The 19,859-nt window shown below is 43.5% G+C and overlaps 3 protein-coding genes across 4 annotated transcripts; 2 read left to right on the top strand and 1 right to left on the bottom strand.

The window, feature by feature from the left end:
- Positions 1 to 4: 4 nt before the first annotated feature.
- gpr161a (G protein-coupled receptor 161a) lies at positions 5 to 5,320 on the bottom strand. Its single transcript, XM_061286555.1, has 6 exons — positions 4,808 to 5,320; positions 3,368 to 3,728; positions 1,863 to 2,590; positions 1,543 to 1,650; positions 1,305 to 1,430; positions 5 to 1,231 (listed from the first exon to the last, which is right to left on the bottom strand). Exons 2-6 carry the CDS (start codon positions 3,709 to 3,711, stop codon positions 966 to 968), a joined length of 1,572 nt encoding a protein of 523 aa, XP_061142539.1. The 5' UTR covers positions 3,712 to 3,728; positions 4,808 to 5,320; the 3' UTR covers positions 5 to 965.
- A 930-nt stretch (positions 5,321 to 6,250) lies between these two features.
- Positions 6,251 to 9,602, top strand: LOC133159503 (NXPE family member 3-like). The gene is made up of 5 exons (XM_061286554.1): positions 6,251 to 6,478; positions 7,283 to 8,046; positions 8,337 to 8,407; positions 8,491 to 8,694; positions 8,835 to 9,602. The coding sequence occupies exons 1-5, from the start codon at positions 6,266 to 6,268 to the stop codon at positions 9,398 to 9,400; spliced, it is 1,818 nt and encodes a 605-aa protein (XP_061142538.1). The 5' UTR covers positions 6,251 to 6,265; the 3' UTR covers positions 9,401 to 9,602.
- Positions 9,603 to 9,744: 142 nt separating this feature from the next.
- On the top strand, positions 9,745 to 19,755 carry srpx (sushi-repeat containing protein X-linked). Of its 2 annotated transcripts, XM_061286561.1 has the most exons (10): positions 9,745 to 10,644; positions 15,107 to 15,163; positions 16,393 to 16,581; positions 16,799 to 16,975; positions 17,283 to 17,409; positions 17,526 to 17,647; positions 17,780 to 17,959; positions 18,586 to 18,719; positions 18,891 to 19,012; positions 19,095 to 19,755. In XM_061286561.1, the coding sequence occupies exons 1-10, from the start codon at positions 10,584 to 10,586 to the stop codon at positions 19,276 to 19,278; spliced, it is 1,353 nt and encodes a 450-aa protein (XP_061142545.1). In that variant the 5' UTR covers positions 9,745 to 10,583; the 3' UTR covers positions 19,279 to 19,755. The 2 variants fall into 2 exon arrangements, with proteins under 2 accessions (XP_061142545.1, XP_061142546.1); XM_061286562.1 differs by lacking the exon at positions 15,107 to 15,163.
- Positions 19,756 to 19,859: the final 104 nt, after the last annotated feature.

Below are 19,859 nucleotides of genomic sequence, written 5' to 3' on the forward strand. Positions count from 1 at the left end.
TGGACACACTTTCCAAACTTTATAAAAACTCAATACAAGTTTTAGTCACAACATGGTAAAAATCAAAGGTTACATCTCACTTTACTTAGAAAAAAAAAAAGTATGATGCAAAATACAACATACGAGGTAAGACTGAAGCACCATCAATGTGCTTATTCAAATGTTTTTCCTCATAACATCCTCCCAAAGTGCCATTCAGGGGTCTGGTGTCAAGATTTAAAACCCTAGACACGTGCGCACACACTCACACACTTGCACAGTGGAACATAAAGGGGAACTCCATAAAACTTGTAGTTTGGAAGACTGCGCTTCAAATATATATAGTTTTAATACACTTGGTCAATGCATATTATTTTACACCGATGGTGATATTTGTGCCTGTCATTCATTTGACATTATACTTTGACATTATTTACCGTAGTGAAAATTCTGGGAAATCAGAGCAACGGAGTTTAACTATTGTCTGCGATTTATTGACTCCAAGAATGATGTTTAATTATACTTAAGAGACTACAGTAAAAGTAAACTGACGCAATTATTTCGGCACACGGTACCGACCTGGCTCAACTCGCCACGTTTTGGATACTTTTCCATTGACAAAACTTGGCGCTATTGCGAGTACTCAGTGAGTTGAGCTCGTGTGGATGTTCAAGGTGGGCGACGCCAACCACTGCTGGTTGCTCATTGGTTGAGCAGATTTCTGGACACCACGGTCTTGACTTTGGATTGCTGTCATGGCTGTTTTTTTCTTACCTGACTTATTGTAGTCTTAGATACATTACTGGCCTAAACAGAAAAACTGAGCTGGTGTGCTTTGGAAAAGCATAAATAAGGTTGTAGTGGTTGAGCTTTTTCCTATGTTAATGAAGAATGTGCACATAGTCTTCTCTGTCTTTCATGTAAAATTATTACAAGTATTCAGTCTGAATAATCGCCATGGAAAACTGCGTGCAGATCGGCTGCCCTCAGGCAGCCTTCATCTCTGAGTCTCGCTCGTCATTGTCGTCTTTGACGATGCCTTCGTCTATGCTCTCCAACCGCAGTCTCTGACCGTCCAGGTATCTTGGCCTGGGCGCCGCCCGGGCCGTGAAGAGAGCAGCCGGAACAGTCAAAATGTCCCCAAAGAGGGTGAGCTTGGCGTCACTCTCGATGGCTTTGGCTAGCCCGGAAGCGAAGCTGTCCAGGGATTTGTCCACCTCGGCGTGGACTTGCACTGTTGCCGCGTGATCCGCTGGTAAGGAGAAGAGGCATGTTGGTGAGCACAGTTAGAATAAAGTGGCAGCTTTGGGGTGGCTGACAAATACCTTTGGAATGCTCTAGCTGGTCTTCAAAGGTGACAGAGCTCCTCCTCTTCCCAGACGAATGGCAGGAATAATGTTGATGGGAGGAACCATCAGTGGAAAAGTTGTCCAGCAGCATCACGTCCGTACCTGCGGAGGTGACACAAACATGTATTTTTCATTACCGAACACAGAAATGACCAAAATTAAGTATTTGTATTCTGTAACATTACAAGACTGACGACGCTTGTGCGACACTTACACGAATCCTGAGTGAAACTGAAGCCAGTGTCTCCTGTGCTGCTCCCAGGGGCCAGCAGCTGCCCTCCCCCAGCCAACATGGCCGTCAGGTGGGGCGACATCCCCAAGTCTGGTAAAAACACATTTTCAAATTAAACCCTTGTATTTACAATTCTAATGGTAAGATAATAATGGTAATATTTTATCAGCCAAATTTAAGTCTGGTGAGACAAGGGTCACCCCTATGTAAATCTCTGCTTAGTTGCAATTTATAGGCTACGGTATAGTATAGAAACTGATGGGTTAAAATGATAAAATTGCACACACAGGTTGAAGACAAACCTGTTATCCTGTTAGAGATACTGAAGAGGCGCGAGGTCCTGTGTCGCGTGGCGAAGGACTCTCTATAGTAGCGATCGCCAAAGCACATCCCCAGAAGCTCCTTCCTCACTGTCTTGTTCCACAGGCCATAGATGAAGGGGTGACATACGGCGCTGCAAAAGGAAAGCCACGCCACCAGAGTCTCCAGCCCGTGGGAGACGCTCCCCTGTCCAAAAAGAGCTTCTGTACAAACCACACTAACGTACGGGCCCCAGGTCATGAGGAAAGTCCCGATCACGACCAGAATGGTGACAAAGGCCTTGCACTGGCTTCCGGCGTACACCAAGCTTCGCCGGCTCCCGCTGGACGACGTGGACGTGCTCGAATTCTTGCGTCCGTTCCTTTGCGAGCCACTGCCGCCGCCGTCCTCCTGGGATACAACCACCGTGCCGCAGTGCACCTTGCGGGCTTTGATGCGAGCCACGCGGAAAATGACGCCGTAGCACGCCAGCATGACCAGGAAGGGCGGCAGGATGCACCAGACAACCCAGAAGGCTGTGTAGGCCGGTTCGCGGTGCCAAGACGCTACGCAGGTCCACTTGAAACAGTCAAACTCAAAGGAAGACCAACCGAACAGAGGGGGCACGCAGCCCACCAGGGAGTGCAACCACACGTAGGCGATGACCACCACGGCCCGGTTCCCCGTGATCTTCATGGGGTAGATCATCGGGTAGAGCACTGCGTAGTACCTGTCGTGATTAAAAGGTAAGCAGTCTGTCAGAACCCCCACTGGCCCTGCATAGTCACATTCTTAAAATAATGTCCCATGTCATACGTATACAATTATAAGACCAAAATAACACTGGCCACCTCTGCTAAAACCTTCCAAGTCAACCCAGGAAATGAAATGATCAATTTTATAATCAATATTTGGCTTAATTGTTCATCTTTTGTGAAAAAAGGGGGAAAATACTTATGGCATGATTATAAATATTATGCTCAAGTTTAATGAGTATTTCATATTTTTGCTGCATTTAATCCTTTAAGAAATATCAAAAAAATTGAATTTGCATCTTTTGCAGTATAAAATCTGACTGAATCAATAATGAAATTTAAACGTAGTAACTGACAGTTGCAAAGTGGCCACTGGGCCACCGTTGAACCCGGATTATGCTCGAGTACATAGATAAATAACCAGAGAATGATGATTTTGGAGGTGCGTATAAGGCATGAGAAATTATTAAATTCAAAAATACTAAAAAAAGAATTTACATTTGAAGAAAAAAAAACTACTATTGGCACTTGTTTAGGAGAAGCGCGACTTGATTGGACAGTCACTAAAACATAACATGGGTAGAGTATTTTTATTAAGTGACCAAATAACACATCTTCGACCACAGGAATCTGCTGCAAATCTTTCGTCATAAATGTTATTTGTTTTATTGTTATTTCTTTCTACAGTACCAGCATTAAGTGATATAGAAAATCGACAAAAAAGGTACACATGATGATTATCCCTCACTAACCGGTCGATGGCGATGGCTCCCAGTGTGAGTATGCTGGCTGAGCTGATGAGCAGGTAGAGCAGGGCGGTGAAGTTGCACCACACCACGCCGAACACCCACTCCCTCTTGACGGAGCTGACGGCCACAAAGGGCAGGACCAGGGCCGACAGCAGCAGGTTGGACAGAGTCAGGCTGAACACAAACTTGTTGCTGGGTGTCAGGAGGTAGGGTCGGCGGTACAATGTGACCACGATCAGGAGGTTGGCCAGGCAGGCCAGCAGGGTGATGCTCACAATGGAGACCGACTCCAGAGCAGCCAGCCCGCCACCGCTCCCCAATGGGGTGCAGTTGCTACTGGTGTTCATGTTGATTGAAGGACCCACTGGAACAGAACGCACAGAGTTATGAACGAATGGGCAAAATTATGATCACTCTGATCGGCTGTCGGCTAGAAATGCAAATCAGTCCATCTCAGGGCAAAAGGCCTCCTTTGGCCCATGACCTCACGCTACACCGCGGCTTGGGGGGGGGGGGGGGGGGTTGCTACAGTCCCATGGAAAACATGTGTAGCCCCAGTTAGGTTCTTGAACAGTTTTATTTTATATTTGAATAAATTATTTTCTAAGCCCGGTTTCATATCGGAAAAGCCCCATGTGAGAGAGAAAAAAAATCCAAGGGTCATTCCTATTTAAAACTCAAATTACAACCTAGGGTAGCTGATCTAACCTTGTTTTGAAACCTAACCCTACTCTATCGATTTAAAAGGGTTAATCACGGATGTTTTTCGATCAAAAGTGGTGTAGATTGGAATTTGCCGCAACTAAACGGTTTAATAAGTCTAACGGAAATAGACGTTTGCATTAAGTTGTTTCATTTTAAGAATGAAACATTTCAGACGCTTCACGCAGAACGCGCATAATACGTGACGTCACAGACAAATAACTAGAAAATTAAAAAAAAGATCGCTATAAAAAAAAGACAGCTTCAAATATTAATAACACGAGTTAATTTTGTTAAACTGAACCTGAGAACTTATTTCTATATACGTTATTCTTTGTTGATTTATTAGCGCGCGTGTGTTTATTATTATTATTGTATTATTATTTTTTTTTCGAAACAAAACAAATGAAGTTAGCGGTAAACGTTGCACGAAGGCAAACTACGAAATATCTTGCAAAAGTATTTTATTGCGTAAAATGTTTAAGGAGTTGTGTCGACTCCACGGGTAGACTCCGTTAGTTTAAATTCTTTGCAAGCGGCGGTTTTTGTTCAAGGAGAAAGTGTAAATGGAAACGAGTTGCAGTGATATGTGAATATACCGTAGTTAGATCCGAGTGCGGAAGTTGAACTAAAAAAAAAAAAAAAAGTTTTTAGCAGTGAGGCTAGCCAGTTTGTTAGCTAAGTAGAGCAACTTTCTTCTCTTTTGTCTTCCTCCTCATCTTTCTCACACACTTCACTTACCTGATTTTCTTCTTCGACGGCGTGTCTCCGCATTTTATCCTCCAGTTCATGCAAACCGCACTTCCTAGAAGTTTCTACTCGTCCATGTCCGCATCCCAAAAAGGCCGAGAGTCCGCTCGAGCACTTTAGCCGACATACGCGTCCTCGAGCCGGGCGAGTGTTCGTGTCTCGATCCGCCGAACCCCCCCAACCCCCCCAGTTCTGCAGTTTTGCTCCCACCCCGACTTTCCCCGGCAGATGCCTTCCCTCTTTGCACAAACAAGGCGTGTAGGTGCTGGGCGCTGCGATATTTTAAGTATCCTTGTTGGGGCTCCGTTCCTTACCGTTTTCGGACGAATGTTTTGGTAGAACATTCCGCCATTCAACTATTCAGTAGAACTGTAGTGTATGTAAATGAAAAATTACATGTAGGCAGAATGGCTTTTTTGTGTGCATACAAACAACTGGTGTTGAAGTTGACTTGGTTATTTATAGAGCAGTGCTAGTATATTTACGAAATAATAAGTGTTTTAATTGCGTTTACAAATACTGGACCACCCAAGTGGAACAAAGCTTCCCGCACTAAAACGTCTTTTTTACCTCGGCCAATCACAGCGCTCCATGCAGTGCACATTTTGCCCGCAGTGTGGCGATGTGGTCAAAACCCATCCATTTTGATCCAACTGTTGGTAGTTTTTAAATTAAAGGATACATCACGCAAAATCATTTTTTTTTTTAGCTTTTGTATACACTTTATTGCGCACTTGGAGTCTCCAGGATTGTAGAAAATTTTAATCTAATCCCTTTAGGTGCTGCAGAGATCCTTTTAAATGTTTGGGGGATATTGTTTAATCCGTTCACTTTGATCCATTCTCTATTATGTATTATTGTATTATTTTTTGATTGATTGATTGATTGATTGATTGATATCTTCATTTCGAACATCCAAAAATAATAATCATAATAACACTCTAAAGTGCCACATATAAGTCCATACAACAAACAAAAAATAAACCAACAAACAGAAATAAATAAATTAAATTAATTAATTCATTAATAATAATAATACATAAGTAAATAAATCAATAAAGAGTGCTCAAAAAGGAGTAGGAGGAAGCATAGCCTTTTAGATTCCTGCCCCTTTCTCACTTTATCCATTAAACCAACGATTCAACATATACTGTAATTCTACAACAGAACACAAGTAGACACACTTTCACACTTGTTTTTCTGTTTCATTTTTACTTGTGTGTAGCCCTTTGGCACTGTTTTGAACTATTACATCACAGTCTTTTCAGTGGCACCCAGCAGGCTTTCAGTTAGGGGTGATTCAAAGACCTGTATCTAGCCGTTGGCAGACAGTCATGGAATATAGACGCGTTCATCACTTTTGCCACAATATCAGCATTTCATTTCCTTCCATTTATACTTATTTATACTTTTTTTTTATTAAAGAATACAAAGAATGCATATCAAAATATGGCCAACTCCTCTCTGGTTACTTCCTGGGTGGAGCCAGTGTTCTATCCCGGCAAGAGCAGTGGGACTTCGTCATCATTACTGTGGCGTCGGTCGGTACTCAATACTACCATAGTCACGGTCACCATGTCACTACGTGTAAGGAATTACATCCTCATCGTTGTCTTCCTGTTTGGCCTCGTCTTACTGCTGCAGAAACTCCCCATTGGAGAGGTGAAATAATTTTAAATAATAGTAAGAAATAATTGAAAAGTCTAGTTAGTTGGTCTTTGTTTGTTTGTGTATCTTTTCCTTTAAACATGCTAAAGTTGCACTGATAAGTTATCATTCCCTGGTAGAATTTGCAACTTGTGTACGTTTCTTTAAAGAACCCACAATTGAACAAATGAAACACATTCTATCTTAATGGAATTAACCTATAAAAATTGAACAACACAGCAAATGCACGAGTCAAGAGCCTTAAAGGGGCATTACTCTTGGGTAGGTGGGCATAAAGATAGATTTATCTGCAGCAATTGACAAATTCTTATTTTTTTCTCTTTGTGCTACAATGGGACCAAGCACAACAGAAAACCTAACGCCGGTTGCCAGACAAACCTGTCCGACCGGATAGTTCTGTTGTTGAGGAAAGCTTTCTTCAATGCTTTCTTTGACTGTGGCATGATAATGTAATTCAATAGAAATAAAGGCAATCTCAATTTGCTGACCGATTTACTTGTAAAGTGTGAAATCCGGGTCTTTAGAAATGAATACGCAGCTGTTATTCTTGTTTTATGATGGCAGCAGGTTGATTGTGTCTTGTGCCATCTACTCGAAGAGCGTTACATTTTTCTTCCTATCATGCATGATACATTGTTGCGATAGAGACATGAACCACAATACACAATAAATGAGAAAAGTAATAATACATAGATCGGACCGTTTCCTGCAGCACACCTGATCTCTCGTGTATTCCGCGGCACAAGTGCTCCAAATGATCCATATTTACAATGTGACAATGTGATGTCTTCTCTTCAGAACTGGAAGTACCACATAGTGTCAGCACTGGTCCAGAGGCAGTTGTCAAACCTCTCCAGAAGCCACCAAGTCTTTCAGCACAAGGGCGCCTTTCATTGTCCTCATCTGGGCCAGCCACAATCACCTAAAGAAGAGCTGGAAGAACGCAACTTGTTGGACCTCATCGCCTGGCCCAAGCCGCCCTCTGGCTCCGAAGCACTCGACTTGTCCCAGACAAGTGACCCGCTCCATAGTCACTTTACAATTGTCCCTGCCAAAAACTGGTCCGTGGGCGACCAGCTGGAAGTGCAGGTCCAACTGAGGGACTTCAAGGGCCGACCCAAGCGCTACGGCGGCGATTTGCTGTTGGCCCGGTTGCACTCCCCAAAAGACAGGGCAGGTGTGGCCGGGCAGGTGCTGGACCACAAGAACGGACTTTATTCCGCTCGATTCCCGTTGCTGTGGCAGGGCTCGGCTCAGGTTGTTATCATGATGGTCCACTCGAGCGAGGCTGTGGCCGTGCTGCAGAGACTAAGAGAGACATTGCCCCATCGGGTGTTCTTTGTCAGCCTCTTTCGCAGAGGCCTTAGCTCTGAGACAACCTCATGTGATACATGCCTGCCGTCAGACCAGGGTCCACTGTGCAACTACACTGACCTTCACTCTGGTGAGCCGTGGTACTGCTTCAAGCCCAAAAACCTCAGCTGTGACACCAGAATCAACCACGCTAGGGCAGGCTACCTCCAAAACATCATTACCGAGAGGGAATCTTTGCTGTTTCAGAGGTATGTACAATAATCAAATGGTTGTTTGACATGCAAAGGTTTTTCAAACAGTCAGGTGACCCCCAAATCATGCACGTGCGTACATTACATTTGCCTTTTCTTTTTTCTTTTTTTAATTGGTTGTACTGTGTTTTTTTTGCTGCTGACGAGCTTGTTTGGCACTGACGATATGGTGGCAAACTTAGACAAGCTAGTCAAGAGTTTTGACAATCATTTGGAATTGGTTCAAGACAGTGAGCAAAAACTTTAATGCCTGCCAAGTGATACTTGTGCCTATTTGTTGCTATCAGTGGCGTGAACATCAAAGTTCCCATCCGTGCAACTACAACTAACACCATCACTGTGATGCCATCCATTAAAGGTACTGCGAATCTTCAAATGAATGACTCTCACATTTTTGGCAATGGCGATTTATTTGCATCATTGTGTCTGTCATTCATGAAGAAAGCAGCAGTCAAAAAACGGATCCCGTGAAGCTGGGGGCGTCCGGGTACTACTACCAGGATTCGTGGAGGCCATTCAATGGCCTCACCATGCGCCGGTTTGATAGGGCGTCCATCACTCGGTGTTTGACCAACAAGTTGATCTACATGTACGGCGACTCCACCATTCGACAGTGGTACGAGTACATCGTCGGAGTGATTCCAGGTGAGAGCTGGTAGTTGAGATTTTGGCCGATATTACGCAGCTACGTCAGAACAACAAGAGCGCTTTTGACCCCATCCAAGTGTTCGAGGAAGATTTACTGACCACTTGCGTATGTCGTAATTTTGTGTTCTGTCCTACAGAGATGAAACAATTTGACCTGCACACCCCCAAAAAAGCGGGGCCCTTAATGGCGGTGGACAGGACTCACAACATCGTGCTCAAGTACCGCTGCCACGGCCCACCCATCATCTACACCGCCATCATGGCCAACGAATTGCGCTACATCGCCAACGAACTGGACGGCATGATTGGCGGTCCCAACACGGTAGTGGCGCTCAGCGTCTGGGCTCACTTTGGCCCCTTCCCCGTGGAAGTGTACCTACGCCGCCTCCGGCATATCCGCAAGGCGGTGGTGCGACTCCTGAACCGGGCGCCGGAAACGGTGATAGTGATCCGCACGGCCAACCCTCGGGCACTGGACCGGGACGTCAGCCTGAACCACAGCGACTGGTTTGCACTACAGCTGGATGTCATGCTTCGCGCCATGTTTAAGGGTCTCAACGTTATGCTGGTGGACGCTTGGCAGATGTGCGTGGCGCACCACCAACCTCACGACGTGCACCCTCCTGGGGTCATTGTCAAAAACATGGTAGACATGATGTTGTCCTATGTTTGTCGTGATCGGAGCCAGAAGATAACTTTTTGAAACTCAAATTAGGTTAAGTGTTATGGCGACAATAGGGCCTCACTTAGAAAGTAGCCATTGGCGGAGTTCGCTACCCTTCACGGTTAGCTGACACTGAGGTGAGATACTCCAAGATCCCGCCTTTTCAATTAAATTGAAAATATTTGAGCCGAAAAACAAGTTTGAACATCACGAAAATGATTCATTAAATGCGGGAGAATCACGTAGGTATTTGGGTGAATTTTGACATATCATGCTAACTATCTAACGGTATAACTATAAATAGTAGATAGCATTAAGTTCAATGCACTTATATCACTATTCATTTTGACACAGATTAAGTGAATTTAAACTCATGGCTAATGTAGATATACTTAAGTATACTTAATTAAAACACTTCATAGGTATAGCCACAAGAGGGTGCTGCAACTGCACAAAAGCACTCCATTTGCAAGACTCCAAGCTTTTATTATTAATCAAACAGGTTTACATCGTCATAGAACAGGATCGTTACGCGCACCGCATCCTCACTTCAAAATATACAGGTCACATTTTGAAAGCATTTAGTCGCTCGTACACAAAGATGTCCTTCATTGCGCAACAGAAGGGTCACTTGTCCCACTTTATTCTGGGCATTCGATTAGATCTGCAATATTTCCTAGCTGGTAGGTCCATCAAAGCTAAAATATTTCAAAAGTTTGTGCTACAGCACATGAGGTAAATGGTAGTCACACCAGATATGCACAGTTTTTTTTTTTTATCAGATCAGGAACAATGGGGCCAAAACAAACAGAAAGATAGATGCAGTGTAATGATATATTGAAGATAATTCACTTAACTAAATGTATCATCACAGTTTATTTAAAAAAAGCCACACAAAAATGCCCATCATATATAATAATGAATACTTTGTCACATCATATAAAAAAAATCGAAATCCCCCTCGGAGGATTTGATAAAAAGTGAAATGGCTCCTGGTAGGAAAATGGTTGGCCTGGTCTACTTTAAAAGGTGATGAAGAGTCCATGTTAGTTTAAGGCTCTCTCGGGGTGAGCCACACTGTGTTCCCTTGTTTGTGGAGCAAAGAGGCGGGCCTTTTTTTTTTTTTCTTAGAGAAAACGAGGAATGCGCTGGACGTCTTCCTGCAGGAGATCTGCACAAGTTGAGGAGCGTCTTTTCTTATCCCCTCGTCTCCTTTCTCAGCATGGTCATGTGGTCTCTGCTTCTGCTCTGTGTCCACATCTGCGTCTGCTCCGCATATGAAGGTAAGAACCCTACCAGAGCTGACTTTTTCCTCCCTTGCCCTACTTTTTTTTTTGTCCTGCTGCTGTCTCGTCTCTAGAGACGGGATGGGTTGTGTTTGTAGGTTGAATTCTCTCAAGTTAAAGGCTGTGAGATGTTGTGCCCTGGATTTGTGGGTTAAGCCACTTTTTTTTTCTACTTGTGTGTACGTGGAGGGGGTGTGGAACGGGGGGGGAGTGCAGTGTGCATAGGGGGGGGGACTTACAGCTCGGCGTTGGCGCTTTTCCCTTTTAGATAGAGTCCGCCTGTGAGGCCAGCATTAATGACCACTTCATGCATGTCTATACATGCACGCGCATGTACAGCCACACACACACAGCACACACAAGTTATAAAGTTTATAATGAGGCCAGACTGGCTCTTGGAGCCGTGCGGCTGGACTGACTTCAAAGTTACCCATGCTGTATGGCAATCTCACATGCTGAAACATGAACACGAGCGGCTACATTACACACTCGTCAGTAATGTCAGTAAGACTTTGTTGTGCTCACTGTGTGAAGTGTGTGTGTATTTGTGCATTTGTGTGTGTGTGTTTGTCCCGAAAAGCACCAACAAATTATCTAATTGCATGATGATCCTTACCATATCACTTTTTGGGAGCCCTGCATCCAGGTCGAGTTATTAGTGGGTACAAAAAAAAGCGTATCTTACCACTTTTTCGTCAAACTTGTGTTTTTAATTTATCCAAAGTTTTGAATGGGGACCAAAATGGCCCATATTGCAACCCCTGGCATTGTTATTGTGCCAATACTATTACTGGTGCTAGGGCTGAAACAATTAACTGAATAATTAAAAGAAAATGAAAATGCCCCCACAACTGGTCAAATATCGACACAGCCGCCGATGCACTTTCAATTGCTTGATTGAACAAATGGTAACAAAATAAACACATAGTCAGCACATTTATACACAAGCTGCTACAGTCACAATTGAACACACAAGTACTCAAAAATATGCATGCACTGTCAAACAATTAGCCTAGCCAGTTAACAGCCAGGCGCTAATGTGAGCTCGCAACCAGGAGTTGAAACTCTCATTGACTCCACCTGCTCAAAGTAATGTGGAACGTAAAGATGGAGACCCCGAGTGGACACCAATTGAACCTCACGTGCACATTTATCAATGTAAAATCAATTTATATCAAATGTATACGATTAATCGATGGGACAATGGGTAGATTCCAAAAAATATTTGATAGCTGCAGCCGTAATAGGTAAAAGAGCTGCTCCGTCCCATTCCACTTGTGGCAACCTTGTCTCCTTTGTCGAAAAATGATGAACGCCTACCAAAAGAGCTAACTTATACCGTATCATTGTTTTGCACGCTTATATTTGCATTGTCATGTTAAACATGGGTACCAAGAAATAAAAAACGTATTTGTACTGTACCACTTCATCATATCATCTCGTTGCCATTGTCCAAAGTTTTGAATGGGAATGCATTTAATGGATCTGTACTTTATTGGTCATACTCTGCCAAAACTGCTGACACCACCTAGCTCTTGTAACTGTAAATGTTGCTCGCGACTCAAGAGCAAAAAATAAATAAATCTAGAAAAATGTCAGGCCTCTCGTAAAACAAGGTAGCACTGTACTTACTTATAACCCCCAAAAATGTCTTATTTTATTAGCCTCCACTTTGTGTGGCCTTCACGCACTGCACGCTTGCACAATAAAAATTGTGGCTGAGTGATGAGTTCAAGCTGTGGTTTAAGCAGTTTTGTTGAACTTGGCGCATGTCCTCCAGTACGTTGCGGAGGAAGATAAATAGAGCTTCACGCTGTTGTGAGTCTCCTCGCACGGCCTCTGATCAGGCGATTGAAACAAAGGCTATTCTTCTGCAGGATTAAAATACATGCAATTAGAGATTTGGAAGCAGTGCTTGTTCTGCTTCACACAAACAAACTGCAGCGTGAAGTTGGTTTTTCGTAGCATAAAGAAATTAAGTGAATAACCGCTGAGGTCTAACTTTGTAGACACTACCGGTGCTGAGGTGCAGAATATAAAGGAGAAGCATCTGTTAATATCTGTGCCAAACGGGGAATGCAAAACAAACTCCTTCATAAAAGATGCAGTGAGGAAAGCGGCCATGTGTAGCAAAACAAAAATCAGAATAATAAATGATGTCGAACAATTGGGCATGCTGTACAGACAGCCAGCAAGTTATAACATATGTCACTGAACAAGATTTGACTTCAATGTGAGTATAATTCAGTTGCGTGCCACTGAGTTTTCTCGAGGTTGTCGATATAATTCAAACGATTGTAATTATAGCACTTGTTTTCTCGAGTCGGTTGTTTGCGTATCGGTTGTTTGTTGGTCCGATTTGTTCCTCTGCAAAAACTATTTCCTCTATCAATCCCCAAGGCCTCAAAAGAAAACTCAAACGTCTCATTTTCAGAGTATGTATTTTCTGCAATCCATTTTCCATATATCACCGATTCTTTTCTCCTCTGCGACAAGCGCAATCATTAGTTTTCCTCTGAGCCAGCGAAACTCAGCACGAGTCTTTCGCTCTTCCCCGATGATGATGTGTCATGTGTCGAGTGAAAACCTCAGCGGTGGATTTGGTCGCGGCTTTGCGTGTGTGTGCGTGTGTGTCACCCTATATTGGTTAGATAAGTGTCAGGATAAAAAAAACCACAGTGAGAAATGTGTCTCGAAAGCCAACGTCATTGACCAGAAGACTGACATGCGAAGCCTGGCGGAGGACTGGACTCCTTTACTCGTGAACAGAGCTCACATTCACCAATGTACTGAGGCCAAGGTGGAACAAGTTTAACTCCTCACTCCCACTGACCGCCCCCCCCCCTTCCTGACTATTATTTTAACCACTTACATGTTAGCAATAGTTTTTATTTGATCTTCCCAGCTTCCTCTGTGCTTACTCATCACTATTCACATTGCTTCTTATATGCATCATGGAGAAAGAAAAACAGGAAATTGTAAATTGGAAACATGTATAAATCCAACCTGACTCTTTCTTCATACTGATGATTTTCAAAGTGGTTCCCAACCGTGACACATTTTGAAAACCCGTCTGCCTTAGACGTTTCTGTTTTACATTAACTGACTGCTGTTTAAACTGGCCAAGGAGGAATCGATGCCTGTGGTAAGTATGCTTGATGGGGAGCAGTTTTGCACTGAGCCGTTTCCAAACGCTCTTTATGTACTCGTTTAGACACCAGGGGGGTCAAACTCATTTTTGTTGTGGGCCACATCGTAGTTATGGTTTCCCTCGTGGAGCCATTCATGGCTTACCGTAATTTTCGGACTATAAGTCGCGGTTTTTTTTTCATAGTTTGGGTGGGGGGGCGACTTATACTCTGGAGCGACTTATATACATATATATGGGGTTTTTTTTCACTTCTTTGGGCATTTTATGGCTGGTGCGACTTATACTCCGGTGCGACTTATAGTCCGAAAATTACGGTAAATAGAAATGAATGGGTGGATAGTATCACATACACACAACAAAAAATTTCAGCAATTTTCACATTTATTTTGAACGTAAAATTATATGTTGCAATATCTCACTGTAATTAAAAGAAATGACAATTTAGAGTTTTGATATTTTAACAAGAAACATTGAGTTGACACGCATGAATTTGCTTTTGTGGCCCACATAAAATGTTGTGGCGGGCTGGATCTGGTCCCCGTGCCTTGAGTTTGACACCTGTGATTTACACCATATTTTTTTGACGATATACAAGATGGTGCTTTGAATCTTGGACTTACAAGACACATTTTGAGGGATGATTCTAAATTGTAGGGCCTCAGGAGTGTTCCACTTTCAAATTCCAATTTTAGATGTAAATGCAAAGTACCGCTGCCATGACAAATTGTCTACCCATCTGAGATTTCCATTACCATAAACAAGCTTGTTTTTCTTTTTCTTTTTTTAGCCTGCTCACATCATATTTGCTTATAATGCAGATTTCAGGCCACACTGATTATGCAGTTTCCCTGACGACTAGGGGTCAAGGGCTCTGCTACCACTCATATCAGAAGAAAAAAAACGTACACAGAGTAGTGGCAGGTCAAAAAACACACACTGTGGAAATCACTCAAATAAACAGCACAAAGTTTTTTCATACACAGCAAATCACTGAGATGCAAAAGTCCCCACTAATTCTCACTGACCAAAGTTAAGTGGGTCTCTTGTGCAAAGTTAGTGGAACAAACTGGATCATTTGAAGTTCAGCCCCTTCTGCATGATTCCAACTCAAAAGATCCACAGACACACATGCTCCCCACCCTCGCACTCTCTCTTTTGAGTGTGTTCCCGATGTAAAAGCAATCTTTTAAACTTGATCTCGGTGCACAAAAAGCCCGGGAGTGTGTATTAAAAGCATTGCCTCACATCTTTTCCTGCTTATTAGCTGCTTTTTCTTTTCTTTTTTTCATCTTTTGCTTGCCTCCCCAGGGTCAGGACAGCACGCCTACGGCAACGATGAGGACTGGTATACTCATGCGTTTAAAGGTGACGTCACTCTCTACTTTGTTGCTATGCACAATTGCATCAAAGAGCTCAGTCAGATGGCCAAAGAAGGTCAAAAGGAATATCTCCTCATTCATTTTCCCTGTAATGACTCCTTCTTCTCATTCTGGGAATTCGCTGTGCATGTTTGTGTTTATCCCGAGCCAGCTGCAAATAAACTGCAGACGAGAAACCACTAAAGGCAAGAATTTATTTATGCAAGCACGTAATCCAAGTTGGCAAGGAGACGTTGATTTTTTTTACGATGGTGGACTCGCCGTGGGCTAACTTCTCTGTGACATGACGATGGTTGACATGGTAACTTGGGCGACTGCAACTCGGAAATCAAAAGCAATTCCATTGTAATCTAATCTTTCTTGTGAGCCCCTCAAACCTTGAAGAGTTTTGTCGTCATGCACGCTGAAAATAGTAAGCACGGCTGTGATTGTCACGAAGTAAAAAATATAATAATAATAAAAATCCTACTCGACCCAACATGCAAATTGCTCTGGTAGCCCTTTGCACATAAAAGGTGCACGTCTTCATTTAGAATAAGAAAATGCATAAAAATGCCACAGAAAGCAAAAATGCTTGAATACAATTTTTAAACATTTTATGACACTCGTGCGACAATAAAGTTCACTAAATCACGACAACCCAACGATCAACCTTAATTCCATAGAAAGTGTCTCTTGCCAAGTGATGAAACATTTTTTGCAATAAACGGCTTTAAATCAAATTAACACCTCCTGCTGTACGTGGTTGGGCATCCCAGGAAATTAATAAACTACAACTGTCTTCAAAAATCATCAGGTAAGTGCCACTTGTTAATACTACTCACAATTCATGATTTTCTTGTGCTGAAATACATTCACAATGTGCGTCAAAAAGGTGTTTTGATATGTTCAAATGTGTCTGTGTGCTTTGGGGAAGTTATTTTAAACAACACAGATTTTGGGGCTATAAAAATGAATTTGACTTGACTTGTGCATACCCCAAAAAGTCCACAAAGAAAATGTTGATAAAGATGGGGGTCGGGTGGAAATGTTTCAAAGAATTCCCAGAAAAATCAGAAAATAGCCCAAAGTCAACTTCTGGCCTTGCACCTGTGGGGGGTCCAAGCATATTTCAGCTCTGCCGGTGTTTGGGCCCTGGAATGTATCCCTCATGATCAGCGCGGATTCAGCAATGACCACCAAAACACCAACAGGCTGTCTTAACGTACTTTTTAGGTGCAGCGTGGTGCGCCCCCATTAAGGTGAAGCACGGCGATGTGAGCTGCCGCACGCCAAGAGGACACCACTCCAAGAACGCCATGGGAACGCGTTGTAAAATCCGCTGCAAGCAAGGATATGAGTCCCAGAGCACCGAAGTGGTGTGCATGGCTACCAAACACTGGTCCTCCAACTATGCATGTCGAGGTGAGGACGAGGATTTCTAGTGGGAAGCACCGCCTCGTCGGTTGAGAAGATTGTAACATTTGTGGACACAACTAAAAATAAGACCCGTAAACGTTAATGTGAGCTGACCTTGATGAAATAATTACAGGAGAATTAACCTCGTCATTTGGTGTGTCTCGTTGTGACTGATGCCGTCAATTCAATTTTGAAATGACTGTTCTCTTTCTGTCTTTGGTAGAGGTCCGCTGTCCCAAGATGAACATGCCCATGAATGGCAGCTTTAAATGTTCCGATGGCTCTTACTACAACTCTCGCTGCGAGTTCTTCTGCTCGCCAGGATTCACGTTGAAGGGCCCCAAGACGGCAACGTGCCAGTACAACAAAGCCTGGAGTGCCACAGTCCCCACTTGTGTCGGTGTGTTTGAGTAGATACCAGAAAATACTTAAAGAAATGTGATGCATGGATGGACGGATGTATGGATGGCCTTCAATGATGCGCTTCTTTACGTGACTGAATAGACGAGACGTTGTTAATGTTCCCGCAGTCGCCCACACACTTTTAACCTTCAAACGTTATACGTGACGAAAGATTGAGTCCCCTGTAAGGATGTTCCTTTCTTTCCAAAAAATCTTTTTGCACTCGTAGTTGGGTTCATTGGGAAATGATAACTCATCATTTATTGTTTTCATCTTCTCTTTCTTGTTGTTTACATTTGAACCAGACGAGGACCCTCCAAAGATCAAGTGTCCTCATGTGAAGGACAAGTGGGCAGAGCCAGGTAAACTGACAGCTAGGGTGACCTGGGATATGCCCGAAGGTGTGGACACGGCCGACGGCATCCTTACAGAGTACGTGCTCCCATCTCGCCTTCTTCTTCCTCCCTCCTCCTGTTTGGTATTCACATGGTGGAGACAGATGAGATCATCACAGTAACTCGCGCAACCTCGGATGTGGTCTTTTGTAGCGTGATCCTGAAAGGGAAAGCTCCCAGATCGGATTTCCCCGAAGGTCTTCACAAGATGTCCTACACAGTATTGGATCGTGCGGGGAATAAAGGATCCTGTCGCTTCACTGTCAGAGTACGAGGTGGGACCGAACAGAACTCTTTGATATGATTGATATTCATTTCTGACACCATCAAGCTACGCCTCGTGGTATGAGAACCACTGCTGTGTAAAACATTACCATGTTGTCCATGACCAAAGTCTTCTTCTCCAGTGCGACGCTGCAGTCCACTGTTCCCGCCCGACAATGGCTACATGAAATGCGACAGCGACGGCGACAACTACGGTGCGACCTGCGAATTTACCTGCACTGGCGGTGCCGATCTGCAGGGCAGTGCCGCCCGAGTCTGCCAGTATGGACTCACCTGGTCCGGAAGTGACACCAACTGTGCGCGTACGTAACACACTATCCATCCATCCATCCATCCATCCATCCATCCATCCATCCATCCATCCATGCATCCATGCATCCATGCATGCATCCATCCATCCATCCAACCATCCATGCATCCATCCATCCATCCATCCATCCAGCCATCCATCCAGTTATATGTACACCAAGCTGCAGTATATTAAAAATATTTCATACTGATACAAATTGTATTTACGCTTCCTTTGGTCTTTCCCACTGTGTATTCACTGTGGTCAGTTATTGTGTATTATTACAGATGGGCATATAATTGGTGTAATGATTCCAGGAGAACTTTTGAGTGCTTTGCAGTGGATCTTCTTATGGGATTAAGCGAAATTAGGCCCCAATGTCCTGCCTTCTTGGCCCACGCGCACACAGAATGACAAACGAAAGGCAAAATATAACCGACGTGATGTATTCAAGTATTTCCCCATCTATTATTCATGCCGCCGCTCATTTATATGCCTTTGCCTTTGGCGTGGTAATTTCACTTCCTGTGAGCCTGATGGGAGTGGGACCAGAGCCCCCTAAATGGGTCATTAAATTTCATTCCATTCACTAGACATTGCTTTCGTTCATCCATGTTTTCTTTTTTTGGCCCGTCACAGCTATGAACATTAATGTGGGGGTGCGGCGGGCCGGAGCGCTGCTCGAACAATTCTACGAGAAGCGACGGCTCCTCATTATCTCCGCCCCGACGGCTGCCAATCATAATTACCGCTTCCAGATGACCAATCTGCAGGTGACTTAAAGACGAGTATAATTTATTGACTACAATTATAATATATTCATTTATTTGTGCCAACAATTTCAAGTGACAGGCAGAATATTATATAATAAACAACACTCGCTGAAAGATATCCTGTGTATTACGTGTCAAACTTTGAAACTTGTATATTTGTGGGGACACCAGCATGCCCAGTGTGGACTGGACCTCCGTCACATCACCGTCATCGAGCTGGTCGGGAACTACCCGGCCCAAATTGGCCGTATTCGACACAGGCTCCTCCCCCCCATGCTAGCCTTGCAACTCAGGTATACATTCACACACCCACACACAAAGAGCTATTTATTTTATTGCGTGCTGTAGACACACTGTCTCCTCCATGTTGCCTAGGTTACTGCTCCAGATCTCACAAAGGTCTTTCCAGATGGTTCTAGTGGACAAGGACGGCACGGACAAGCAACGCTACCCGTTCCCAATCACGGCGGCCGAGCTGTTTACCACCGTTGACACCTTCCCCCTGCGCAAGGACGAGATACTGTTGCAGCAGGCCGCCGGACAAACTTGTCAATCATAATCGTCGGCATTCACATCGCCCCACAACGGGACTCGAAGACGTTTTCGATCCAGTGGCTTCCCTTTTGTCGCGACACATGCTCCTGAAGGTGTGTGTGTATATTTGAAACAACAGTTCGCTGCCATGTCACTCATGTGAAAGATTTTTTTTCCTGAAGCGTTCAAGTCTTACACCACAACAATCATATTGATTCATGTGTCTTGCCTACTGCTATGTATTATTTTTCAAAACAAAAGTACTAAGTTTTGTAGAATCAAGTATTTTCACTGTATGGAGTGGAAAACTATATTATTTATGTCCCACTTCTTTAATAATAATGGATTCTCACACTCTTTAGATTATACTTTGTGTGTGTTTTGTACACTCCCTGGAGAAAATACATTGCAACCGCAAAATCCAACAAAATGTCTTTTAAACTATTTGGTTTTAATTCATTGTCCAATAGAAACAATGACACAATCCAATACGCCACCTCAAGGCTGAGAATTTCATATTTCAAAACATTCAAGGATTGGTTGATGACATACGTGGTTTGGATTATGATATGAAAATGTTCAAGATTTGATGTAGTCAAATAACAC

This window comes from Syngnathus typhle, linkage group LG9 (assembly GCF_033458585.1).
Source record: "Syngnathus typhle isolate RoL2023-S1 ecotype Sweden linkage group LG9, RoL_Styp_1.0, whole genome shotgun sequence".
Lineage (NCBI taxonomy): Eukaryota > Metazoa > Chordata > Actinopteri > Syngnathiformes > Syngnathidae > Syngnathus > Syngnathus typhle.